General features: G+C 36.3%; 1 protein-coding gene across 9 annotated transcripts in view; it reads left to right on the top strand.

Annotated features, from left to right (window-relative positions):
* Window positions 1–13,574, top strand: part of ESR1 (estrogen receptor 1) — a 250,072-nt gene that overhangs the window by 192,417 nt on the left and 44,081 nt on the right. For all 9 annotated transcript variants that reach the window (XM_058169437.1, XM_058169403.1, XM_058169428.1 and 6 more), the window contains one exon: window positions 3,317–3,649. In XM_058169437.1, the coding sequence (XP_058025420.1) occupies window positions 3,317–3,649 (333 nt within the window). The remainder of the gene's footprint in view (window positions 1–3,316; window positions 3,650–13,574) is intronic.

Raw genomic sequence — 13,574 nt, 5'->3', positions numbered from 1 at the left:
TATAAGTGAAAATGATTGAAATTAAGACGTAAAAGGAAATAAAATTGAAATGTTAGTAAATGATGTACACTATTGGAAGAAAATAATAAGTATTGAATTGTGAACAAAAACATTAAGAAAATAAGAGGTGGGAAGTTGCATTAATTGATTGTATGATACAAATGGAACAAGATGAAGACAATGTTAATAATTAAAATATAGGAGGGGAGGTTTGAGAAATATGCATAATAAATGAGAAAATCGGGGTTGTCTGGACACCAGAAATATTGAAAATAAATGCAGCAATGGAGAGAGATAAGAAGAAGGAGAGAGATGGAAAGGGAGAAGGAGGGAGAGAGAAAGAAGAAAGGGAAGAGGAGAGGAGGAAAGGTAGGGGAAATAAGAATAGGAGAGAAGGTTAGATAGGGAGAAAGTGGGGTGGAGGGGGAGAAAGGAAGGGGAAGTAGAGAAGGAGTAGGAGAGGAGAGAAGAAAGGAGGGAGGAAGAAAGGAGGAGGAAAGGAGTGAGAGGAGAAGAAAGGACTGCTGTGAAAAGGAAATGGAAGAAAGGCAATCCCGATTATATTTGATTATATTAGGATAAAAATTGAAATAGTTAAAAAAAAGAATGAAAGCGAATAAATATGAATAAAAATGGAGAAATTAGAACTTGAGGGCGAAAGAAGATGTGACTTAATAAAATGAGAGAGAGAAAGATATTTTAAAAAGAAAGGAAAAAAGAAAAAGAAAAGATTGAGGGGAAAATTAAAAAGAGTAAAAGTCAGAGAAAGGTGGAAAAGAGAATGCAAGAAAGGGAGAAAGAAGAAGATGAAAGAATGGGAGAAAGGGAGAAAAATATAAGAGATGAGATCTGGGAGAGACTGAAAGAAAATGATTAACAGAAGGAGAAAAATGAATAGTAGAAAAGAAACTAAAATAGTGTTAGAAACTTTTTCTTTTTTTTCTTTTATTTCTGAAATAATGGAAATTAGAAGAAATATATGGATTATTGTAGAAAGCTAGTAAAAAATGAAGTTGAAATGAATCAGGGAAATTAAAAAAAGAAAAGGAGAAGTAAATTAAATGTGGAATATATAATGGGATATATGTTTTCTTTTTCTGTTTGTGTTTGAGAATACATGGAATGAGAGAGAATTAAAGTTGATGGTAAGGAAATAAATTTTAAACATATTAAAGAATGGAAAATCCAGCAGATGAAATGTGAAAGATAGCATGGTTTATAAGTGAAAATGATTGAAATTAAGATGTAAAAGGGAATAAAATTGAAATGTTAGTAAATGATGTACACTATTGGAAGAAAATAATAAGTATTGAATTGTGAACAAAAACGTTAAGAAAATAAGAGGTGGGAAGTTGCATTAATTGATTGTATGATACAAATGGAACAAGATGAAGACAACGTTAATAACTAAAATATAGGAGGGGAGATTTGAGATATGCATAATAAATGAGAAAATCGGGGTTGTCTGGACACCAGAAATATTGAAAATAAATACAGCAATGGAGAGAGATAAGAAGAAGGAGAGAGATGGAAAGGGAGAAGGAGGGAGAGAGAAAGAAGAAAGGGAACAGGAGAGGAGGTAAGGTAGGGGAAATAAGAATAGGACAGAAGGTTAGATAGGGAGGAAGTAGGTTGGAGTGGGAGAAAGGAAGGCGAAGTAGAGAAGGAGTAGGAGAGAAGAGAAGAAAGGAGATTGGAAGAAAGGAGGGAGGGAAAGGAGTGAGAGGAGAAGAAAGGACTGCTGTGAAAAGGAAATGGAAGAAAGACAACCCCGAATATATTTGAATATATTAGGATAAAAATTGAAATAGTTAAAAAAAAAGAATGAAAGGGAATGAATATGAATAAAAATTGAGAAATTAGAACTTGAGGGCAAAAGAAGTGCGACTTAATAAAATGAGCAGGGAAATATTAGGAAATCAATAAAAAATATGAAAAAAGAATATTTTGGCAAAAACTGTAACTAAGTAAAATATATTTGAATATATTGAATTGTATAAGATATGATATGGCCAATACTCTGTTCATAAATTATGTATGTGTGTAGGGGGGCGGCGGAAACTAAAAAATCAATAAAAACTTGTTCTAAAAAAAAAGATAATAATGTAATCTTTTCTTTCAGAGTTTGGGTCTGCCATATTCTTTCCCATTTAGGTAGGCCTAAAGGTTGTTCTCTAATTCCTAATTACTCCTTGTCAGCTGTATGCTTTGCTCATTTGAAAGAAGACTTACTTCAAAACCAAATGTTATAAAATTGAAAATAATCAGAAAATATATCACTTTTATGGTGGTAGCGGATGCCTACTCAAAATGGCGTGAGGTGGTATTCATGACATCAACCACCTTGGGTGCCATGATCAAGACCCTTAAAAGGCTGTTTGCGACCCACGGACTGCCAGACCTCCTCGTTTCAGATAACGGGCCACAGCTCACATCAAATCAGTTCAAGCTGTTCTGGCGGGTCATGGCATTCGTCATGCCATGATTGCACCATTCCATCCTGCTAGCAACAGTCAGGCTGAGCGGATGGTCTGATCAGCAAAGGAAGCACTGACAAGGATGGGCCCAGGGGATTGGCAAACATGGATAGTGGAGTACCTCCTGGTCCAATAGATAACCAGGATAAAACCTTCAACTAGCAATTATCTCCAATACGTAATAGTATATTTGAATATTGATTTTTACTTGTCTATGACTGGTTTCATGTTATTTACAGAAGAATATGACTTGATCAGATATTCTAGAAATTGTTTGTAAATTTAGGGCAGACGCTTTGTTAGGAGGTACTGAACGAATAAATAACTGGTATGAAATAATTTATTTCAGAACTGGCCTAAGGCATTTTATTCCTGCAATGCATTAGGCTCCTCATAGTGCTTTACAATGTTGCAATTAATGTGTCACAATTCTCCTATAAAATGCTTTTTGCTCAAATATAGGTTAGTACCAGTGGTGGGATTCCAGTAATTTAACAACCGGTTCTTTGCTCTAATGATTTCTTCCAACAACCAGTTTGCCAAACTGCTCAGAAAGTTAACAACCGGTTCTCTCGAAGTGGTGCGAACTGGCTGAATCCCACCACTGGTTAGTACCCTATATTTTATTTCTGCATGATGCTTGTTGCATTCTATAATCAAGATGCTGATAGTTTTGTAAGATTTGATGCTATGAATGGACTGTTGTTAACTGCAGGGTGTCTCATGTCTGAAGATGGCTTAAATAAACATTGCATAGTTTCCAGATTTATGTTTCAGTACTGGCACATTAGAGAAGTCAGTGGATAATATATATTATTTGTATTTATATCTTCTTCCAGGAATTCGAAAAGATCGCAGAGGTGGCCGAATAGTGAAGCACAAACGTCAAAGAGAAGAACTTGATAGCAGAAACATAGGCACAGTAGCAGAGGCAAGGAGCCCAAATCTCTGGCCAAGTCCACTAATGATCAAACATAGTAAAAAAAACAGTCCAGCCCTCTCCCTCTCTGCAGATCAGATGGTTTCTGCTTTGCTAGAGGCAGAACCTCCTGTGGTCTATTCAGAATATGATCCTAACAGACCCTTCAATGAAGCTTCAATGATGACGTTGTTGACCAACCTTGCTGATCGAGAACTGGTTCATATGATCAACTGGGCCAAAAGAGTTCCAGGTAAGAATACTAGCAAAAGATATTTAAACAACTATTCATATTGTTCCACATTTCAAAACATGCTACCACATAAAGACACATGTTCACTATATTGTTTTATAAATGATATCATTTCATCATGATGTAAATTATTGTGGATATTACAGCATTAAGATGAAATTAATTCTAATTTAACTGCCACATCAAAATTCTTTTGCATGCAATTGACTTGTCCATAACTTCAAGGAGATATCTGGATCAATTTTTTTCTATTGCAACCAAAGTTTTGTAAATGTGGGACTAGGTTTTACTATGTTCTTTCTGCCTTCCCCCACAAGATGGTATATAGCAGCATAAGATGTTTGTTTCACATCTTTGCATCAACAATAGTAATTAAAATGGGTTATGGTCTGTAAAGCGGAATCCATATTGCATGGTAAATCACATGGTAAAGATAGATATAATTGTTGTGCAATAATAATTAGAAAACTAAGGAACTGCTGCCCTCAACAGGCCTCAAGTGTACTTGGTAAGGTGATATAGAAAGATTGTAACTTCAGTTGTTTTTGCATAATACTGCTTTCAGCCATTAGCTATGGCCTATCTCACTTTACCATGCATATGGACTTCACTGTATATTTGGCATGGTTTCTTCTTGTTTTGAACCTGCTTTATTTCCTGGCATGTCTATAAACTCCCAACAGATCCAGCCAAAACCAATGAAATTCTTGGAAAATCCCCCCACAACTCTTTGGACTTAAATCTTCAAAAATTAAAACAAGCCCTTTGAAGTTAACCCAGTAACTAAATGGCAACAATTAAAACTGCTAAAAGATCTATTGGAAGCAGAGAGAAGTTAGGCAGCCACATTTTAACGTAACTATACACTGTAGACTGTATTGTGATGAATTGTGTCTCTGAAGGAGGAGGTGGCATGATGGACTACCATGAAGTGGCACTTTCCCAGGAAGGAAGGAGTGTATTCCAAGGAGGAGGATGAGACAAGAGACAATACAGCCCAGAGCTGGATTGAAGTCTGAGGAAAAGTTTTAGCATAACCATTTCCAAGAATTTCCCAGGGTATATTTGTTGGGTTAGGATAGGATAGGATAGGATAGGATAGGATAGGATAGGATAGGATAGGATAGGATAGGATAGGATAAACCGGAATAGAATAGAATAGAATAGAATAGAATAGAATAGAATAGAATAGAATAGAATAGAATAGAATAGAATAGAATAGAATAATTTATTGGCCAAGTGTTATTGGACACACAAGGGATTTGTCTTTGGTGCATACACTCTCAGTGTACATAAAAAAAAATACATTTATCAAGAATCATAAGATACAACACTTAGTGATAGTCATAGGTTACTAAATAAGCAATCAAATCATACTGGGAAACAAAACAATATAAATAGTAGAGATACAAGCAACAAGTTTATAATCACAAGTGGGAGGAGATAGGTAATAGGAAGGATGAGAATAATAAAAGCAATACAGTCTTAGTAAATAATTTGACAGTGTTGTGGGAATTAGTTGTTTAGCAGAGTGATGGCATTCGGGAAAAAACTGTCCTTAGTCTATAGGATGAGAGCAAATAAAGAACTAAATTTTGGCCGGATTGTTCTGTGTTGTTCTTAGGTTGGGCCTGACAAGATAGATCAGGGAAGAATGCATGGCAGAAGTCTAATTTTGCTGCATATCCTAGGGACCGTTTTTAGGATTGTTGCCATCTTTCCTCGCTTTCAGCAATGTCAAATCCCTTTTCTTACTACCCAGAAGCCGGGGGGGGGGCGTGTTAGTCATTTTATGCAGATTCTTCCTGTTATTCTTTCTCTTGTTCCAAATGCAGCTCACTGCTATTATCTGGTTCTTCTTATTTTGGGATAGTGGACTGTAACTTAAGAGCTGACTACCGTGAGTTAGTTATATGTCATTGCAGATAATAGCCTCACAACTAAATTTCGTACTAAGAAAGCAGCACTGAGCAAAGGTCTCTAGGTAACCTAAATTGTCTTTTGCAACTTTATATAGGGTCATATTTAACAGTTTCCTTTCAGTTAGAAAATGTTCTTGGTTCAACTGAGGTTTCCATGGGTAGCAAGTGGGAAATGAATTTGGGTAGCAATCTATTGAGCTCGGAGGTTGGCAAACTGACCTTGTTATATAATTTGGACTACAGTTCCCACCAGCTCTGGCCAGTCAGATGTTCAGAAACATTTGCAGTAACACAGGAGGTAGCGCAAGGATTATGGGAGAAAGAAAAATCCATTCAGTTCTGGAACTTTCTCTATGAGAAGGCAACATAAATAGATTCACTTCCTACAGTTTCTCTTTCTTGAATCCAATATAAACTATAATGTGTAAGCCAAATTTGTTTCTGAAGCACACAGAGCAACACTATCATCCTCTTCTTTGGGAGACAGTAATGTTCAGTTGTAGCTCAGGTACTAACAAGTAGCTATTGAAGTTGAAAAAAAGGATTCCATTTGTGAGGAGGGGTTTGTTATTGTTAATCAAAAGCAAAATGTTTGGCATTGGTATTAAAGAGCTTGGGTAATTATTGACTTGCACTATAGTAGCTCTGTAGTTTAATGACCTTAAAATATTACATTGGGCATGTAGGCTTTGAAGTTTCAAGATTATTCACAGCATTGTAGTTATTTTTTGTGGTTTTCTGAAGCGAAAAGATAAATACCTGGCTTTAAAAAAAAAAAAGCTGCTGGTTTTCTAAAGACATTGTTTCATTTGAAATTTGTCTTAATTAACCATCAGTTTTATTAAATTAAGAACACTACGATGAACCAATAATAGACATGTTTTTATCTGACACCAATGATCCTGATTTAAAAATTTCATAATTGAAAATTACCTCTTGGATTTAATATTAATAATAATAATTTAGTAAGTATATATGCCATCCAATACCCAGAGACTCTGGGCTACAGTAACCAGTTTTATCCTTCTGCATTTAAAAATGCCCTAAATATTTGTTCTCAGGGGTTTGCAGTAGATACTATGATACTTACATGAATTAGGTCATTTGAATATTAGTGAGAGTTACTACTTCTTTGAGTGCATTTATAACAAGTTTTTTAAATTATCCAGTTGCAATGCCTAAAATGCAGTGCTAGAATGTCATTACGAGAATCAATTTTTTAAAATAATTCACACAATATTTAGATTAGAATCAATACAGTGTGCTTCTTAATTAGTACCGAAGATATGTCTTGCCATAATTTAATTATCCTGGTAGGAAAAGATCTAAAGCAGCACAAATATTTTTGTCTTGGATGCTGGGTGGAATTCAGCTTGGATACTCAACATTGCTGTGAATATTGTGAACTTTTAGGATTGAGCAGAGAAGATACGGCACACAAGAAACTTCTTGTGAACCAGGTCAATTTGTTTTTTTTATTTGTAATATTTCATGAGTATAAAATATTAGTTTCTCTGATTAATTTTTTTAGGAAATTAACTAGACAAAGATTATACAACCAGAACTTCAGCTCCCCTCCCTTTTCTGGCTTCTGCTTTTAAAGAAATGTGGTAAATTGCTTTATGACCTAATTGCATTGTCCATGAAATTTTCTGTTCCAAGATAAGCGCCCTGCCTAACCAAATTGCTTCTGCTAATGTGACAGCATCCTATCCTAAAAGTATATAGCTATAATAAAATTTCCCAAAGAGTGAATCAAAGCTTTCAGATAAAGCTTAGCTGGCAACCTCTCTTGGATAGCCTAACCTAGATCTTCTTTTCATATCTCCAGAGCCTCTTCTGCCTCTGAATCTCAGTACCAGGAGACAGATCCCATACCATGTAGTTATCCTCCTGGCATAATGATTTCTATGCAGACTCCTCTTTGGGAATTCTTAAATCAGCCTGAAACCTGCATCTGTTCAGGAACCCACTATTACCGTATATACTCGAGTATAAGCCGAGTTTTTCAGCACGTTTTTTGTGCTGAAAAACGTCCCCTCGGCTTATACTCGAGTATATACGGCTTATACTCGAGTTTTTTTTTTTCTTTTTTTCACATTATACCGGCGCGAACTTGGCGGGCTTTTGCTTAGCTGGGAAGCCCTGCCGGTGCAGTGAGAGGCGGGCGGGAGCCGCCAGCCTTCTCGGCCGAGGGAGGGAGGGTTTCGCCGACCGGTAGGTGCCTCATTTCCCACCCTCGGCTTATACTCGAGTCCCCAGTTTACCCCAGTTTTTTGGGGTAAAATTGGGGACCTCGGCTTATACTCGGATCGGCTTATATTCGAGTATATACGGTACTTAATTTTGGTTTGCTAGCCATTTCTATTCTAGTTCTGCTCCAAATCGATTCCTCCTGTCCCCTTCTGCCAAGAGACCAGGAGTGAAATCCAGCAGGTTCTGACAGGTTCTGGAGAACCGGTAGCGGAAATATTGAGTAGTTTGGAGAACCAGCAAATACCTGGTTGGCCCCAGAGTGGGGTGGGAATGGAGATTTTGTAATATCCTTCCCCCAGGAGTGGGGAGGGAATGGGGATTTTGCAGTATCCTTCCCCTGGAGTAGGGTGAGAATGGGGATTTTGCAGTATCCTTCCCCTGCCATGCCCACCAAGCCACACCATGACCAGCAAGCCACGCCCATAGTAGGGGGGAAAAAATTGCATTCCACCACCGTGAGAGACTCTCTCTGACAGGGAAAAACCTGAGGTGTTTTTTCCCCCAGGTCTTCTGAAGTGTTAGGTTATCACAGAAGTGGAGTTTATATAAAAGCCAGTTTTATATAATAGTTAAAGCACCAGGCTAGAAACCAGACAACTGACTTCTAGTCTCACCTTAGCCACAAAACCTTTGAGCCAATCATTCTCTCTCAGTTCTAGGAAGGACACAACGGCAAACTTCTTCCAAAATCTGACCCCAAAAAGTGCAGGGATTTGTCCAGGCGGTTGTTAGGAGCCGAGAATGATTTGAAGGCATGTGCACAAATGGTGTGTGTGTGTGTGTGTGTGTGTGTGTGTGTGTGTGTGTGTGAGAGAGAGAGAGAGAGAGAGAGAGAGAGAGAGAGAGAGAGAGACTCATGTGACAGGATGGTAGAAAGCATTTTCGTCCTCCTTTCTGTCACAATGAAATTTCCCAGGTTTTTAAATGATTACTAACCTATCTGTCCAACCCCTATGTAACACAAGCTATTTCTCCCACAAGTAGATCTTTGGTGATATATTTGTGCACATGTACATAGGCACACTGTTTGACGTGAATCTGGAGATTTAGAAATATTCTCGATATTTGAGGAGAACAACTGATCTTTGAACTTTAGCTTTGCTTAGCTCTGCTAAAAAAAAAACAACCTAAGAATAAAAATGTATTTTTTTCTTTCTATATCATACCAGGAAGATGGTGATAGTTCAGGATCCATCTAATTAGTGTAACTAATTCATCTCTTGGTTAGTTGGGTGGAAATTCTTTCTGAAATTTTGCATCTCTTCACCAATTGCCCCCTTATGTCTTCAGGCAGCTGTGTTTATAGTTAGATAATGGCAATGGAACAGTTTACAGCAGATTTGATCATAAACTTCCTAAAAGATGTTAAAAGAAATAAAAAAGAAGAAGTGTGCATGGTTTGAAAATATTTTAATTGCTATGATCCTTGTGCATTGCACTGCACATCTGTGCTATTTCTAGAAAAGTGTGAGTTTTTTCAGCCTTCTACACAACTACTTTAAGAGTCTCATTAATATTAATGAATTGATTGTTAAATCAGCCACACCTTTATTCTAGAAGCCTGAAAGGAAGTTGGAGTGCTTTAATGAGTAGCAGTGAAGTGCTATGGGCCAAATTACTTCTATATTGTGTTTTTTTTTAAGAGTGCACAACTCTAATAAAGAAAACGGAATACAACTCTAGCTCAAAGCTCTAATTTCAGTCTGGGTGATGTATTGATTGCCTTTCAGGCTGGAGGATACCAGAACCTGTAACTCCCGAATTAATTCAAGATCTTTAAAGAAGTTAATACATAATGGAGATAGAAAGAAGTCTCTTTTACCAACCATTGGTGGGTGGTCAAGGGTCAAGGATGACAAAATGATGAACATGGCATCATTATGGGGCAATGGAGTTCAACTCCTTTTGTTCATGTGTTCTTGCATGCATGAATAAAAGGGACAGAGTCTCTATCACAAAGGTGTGATGCTGCTTTTGTCATTTTCATGAAAAACTCTAATCCTGTAGCTGCTGCTGTTCGTTAAGAGGATTTTATTCTCATTTAGTAGGAAATAAAGTAATGTAATGAACTCACTTCTTTTCAGTATAAGTATATCCTTTATTTTTCCCCCCTATATTTCTTTTCTTCTGCTTTTCTCCATGATTTTTCTTTCTCCCTGTAGCCAAGGTTTCTTTATCTCTTGCTTTCCCTCACTGCTCTGAAACGAATGTATTAGCGCACATAACTCAGTAGTATAGACTGTTTCAGTAAAGTAATCATTTCCAAAGCATTTCTAATAAGGACTGTGCCAAAAAGTTCTGCATTTCTTTCAATAACAGTTACTTAGTTTGCTAGAAAACTCATTAATTCTGCCTTTTTTAAAAAAAAGAAGAAAAAATTACTGATTCCCTTGGGTAGGATATAAAATTATTTATTAGAGGCTGAGAAATTTGTATTAGTTGAGTGCCATCAAGTCATATTTGATTCCTAGTGATCACATAGATAGGTCTTCTCCACTCATCACCACTGTGAACTTGTTCTTCTCTTTCCTTCCACTTTTCCCAGCATTAAGGACTTTTCCCGAGAGCTGGGTCTTTGCATAATGTCTCCGCAGTAGAATAAAATATGTTGAGAATGGTCATTTGTGCCTTGAGTGAAAACTCTGGGTTGATTTGTTCAATGATCCATCAGTCTGTTTTCTTGACTGTTCATAGTATTCTCAGGAGTCCTGGTTCTTTAAAGTTCAGCTTCCACTTCCATAGTGTGTCACACTATGCTTGTATGATTCAGATCTTTCTAGATATAAATCATGGCATTTGAAGATCTTTTCCAAGATCTTCATGACTGCTTTTCTGGGTACTAAAATGAAATGTATTTCTTGATTGCTTTTTTCTTTACTGTTGATGGTTCATCCTAAAAAGCAGAACCTGTCTACTACTTCGATATCTTCATTGTCAGTTCTAAGATTGGTTCTTCAACCTATTGTCATTAGTTTGGTCTTCTTTATATTTAATTTTAGTCCCATTCCACCACACCCCCATTTCTTTGATCTTTAGCAATTTGGCTTGCAAATCCTTTGCATATTCAACTATCAAGGTAGTACCATGTTTCTTTTTCCAGTTTTATAACCATACTCATTTTCTTACAATTCAGTTTTCCCTAATACATATTCCACATATAGGTTGAATAAATAAGTGTAGAATATTAAGCCATGCCACATTCCTTTGGAGTGTGGCATGGCTTAATATTCTACACTTATTTATTCAAAAAAGTGGTCTCCATTTCTCTGGAGTCATTCTGTTTCACCAAATTCTGTCCAGACTGTGACTTCCTGACCTGTACATAAGTTTCTCATGAGGACAATTTCTAAAATTTCCATTTTTCTGAACACTTTCTGCAGAATCAGAGGCTTTTATATAACCAATGAAGCAAATGTTGACTTCATTTGGTATTCTTTGGCTTTCTCAATTATCCATTTTGCATTAGCAATAACATCTAATGCCCCTTTCCTAAAACCAGCCTAAACATCTGGGTTCTCTTTTTCCATGTAAGGCTCCAATCTGCATTGGATAATCCTTAGACATTATTTTGCTAGCATGTGGAGTTAAGCATATTGTACAACTGTTTGCACACTCTCTTAAACCTCTTTTTTTTGGTATTGGATTGCAGATCTTCTAATCAGTTGGCCAGTGTAATAATAATAATAATAATAATAATAATAATAATAATAATAATAATAATAATAATAATAATAATAATAATAATAATAATTTAATTTTTATATCTTCCAGATTTACTGGCATAGCTTGGTTATAAACTTGATTGATACTTCTTCTGTTGCTTGCAGTAGATATTCCATCAGTTCCTAGTCTTCCAACTTGATAATGATGATAGTGCTATTCTAACTTCATCTTCAAATACTAAAGACTCTTAAAAGTAAGGAATAATTTGTTGGATAATTTGGGCATTGACATCTCTACTGTATAGTATTTCAGCATATTCTTTCCAACTTCCCTTAATTTCCTTTCAATATCCATTGGCATCCTTTAGTACAGGGGTCTCCAACCTTGGTCCCTTTAAGACTTATGGACTTCAACTCCCAGAGTTCCTCAGCCAGCAAAGCTGGCTGAGGAACTCTGGGAGTTGAAGTCCACAAGTCTTAAAGGGACCAAGGTTGGAGACCCCTGCTTTAGTATACCAATTAGAGATTGGAACAACCTTCTGAGTTCAGAGATTTTTTCAAAGACTTTTCTTGTTTTTAAATGTCTGTTTCCATCTTTAGTGTCTTTATAGGTATTGTAATATGCTGTCTTGTCTCTTTTGACAGCTCTCTGAAATTCTTTTGTTAAGTTCCTTTCTGAGATGTTTGTCTTCCTTGGCTTTGATTCTCTTCTTTTCTTGGTTTGTTCTGATATCCAGTTTACTTTCTTCTTTTTCTTAATTTTGAACAGTTTCTTTTCATATCCATCCATAATGGCTCATTTAAGTTCATTCCATAATTCCTCAATGAAGTTAAGACTTCAAAGCAATTCCTTGCAAATGGTGATTCAAGATTATATTGTGAAAATTGATTGGCTTTCTTCTTCTTTTTAGCTTCATTTGTAATCCACGCATGAGAAGTTCATGACCTGTTCCACAGATAGAATTTGGCCATGTCTTTGACGCTATAATTGACATCCTCCACCTCTTTTTAGTAGTAACGGAGTCAATTTCCATGTACTTCATCTGATGATTTCCATGTACTCAGGAATCATTTTGCTTGTTTGAAGACAGGGTTAGTTAGCTATGGATCATTGGAGTGGCAGAAATTGATAAACCGGCCACTTGCTTCATTTCAGTTTTCTAAGTCATACAATCCAACTATATTTTCCTGTTTCCAACTTTGGTATTCCAGTCTCCAATCAGAAGCAGCACATGTTCTGTAGATTTCAAATTGAACTTGGTCATAGAGGAATATCCTTTTCATCCTTTGCTTCAGTGGTTGGAGTATAAACTTGAATGATAAATCATATAAAAGGATTGTCCATAAAGTCTACTAGATATTATTTGGTCATTGAATGCATGTAGTCAAGTACTATTCTTGCTATACTCTTCGTAAGTATAAAATGATTTCTTCTTTGTTTTTCATGTCTTGAGTCTTGTGATGTTCTGATTAAAGATGTCCCATCCCATTCCATCTCAATTTGCTGGTGCCAAAGAGGTCAATTCATAGTCATTTCCTTTTATCTTTCACTGTTAGCTTTTGTCTGTTCATGCTTCTTATGTTCTATGATCCTAACTCTAATTGTATCTTAATTTGAATAATCCTAATCCAGCTGTTGAATGTAGACTTTTATTGATTTTCAAACCCAGCTATGATTAACTTTATGGTCTGTTATACAGATTATTACAGTTTAAAGTCTGTTGCTGAGCACTGATAAACTTCAAAAAAGCTGAATTATGTTTGGCTCTGGAGATGAGTGGTAGGATTTCCAGTTGTTCCAAAGTGTGTGAGGAAGGGAGGGGGGAGAGGTGAGCCAGAAAAAAGTGCCCTTGGGAGCGAAGTCCATTTATAATGAATTGTAAGTGAAAGCCAAATTGCTGACGGTTTTAACAAGATCATAGTGAAAGGAACATTTAGGCACAGTCAGAGCCTAGGTAGCTGAGAAATGTTTACATTTGTAGAAATACAGAAAATTTATTTCTGGCTGAAATAAAGAATGAAAATTCAAGCAATGTTATTGTCAATGTCTTTCAGTGGCATTGTGAAAAATGAATTAACAATTTG

Source organism: Ahaetulla prasina, chromosome 1 (genome assembly GCF_028640845.1).
Source record: "Ahaetulla prasina isolate Xishuangbanna chromosome 1, ASM2864084v1, whole genome shotgun sequence".
In the NCBI taxonomy this organism is placed as follows: domain Eukaryota; kingdom Metazoa; phylum Chordata; class Lepidosauria; order Squamata; family Colubridae; genus Ahaetulla; species Ahaetulla prasina.
The sequence above is the reverse complement of the archived record's forward strand: the minus strand, read 5'-3'. Positions and strand labels throughout refer to the sequence as shown.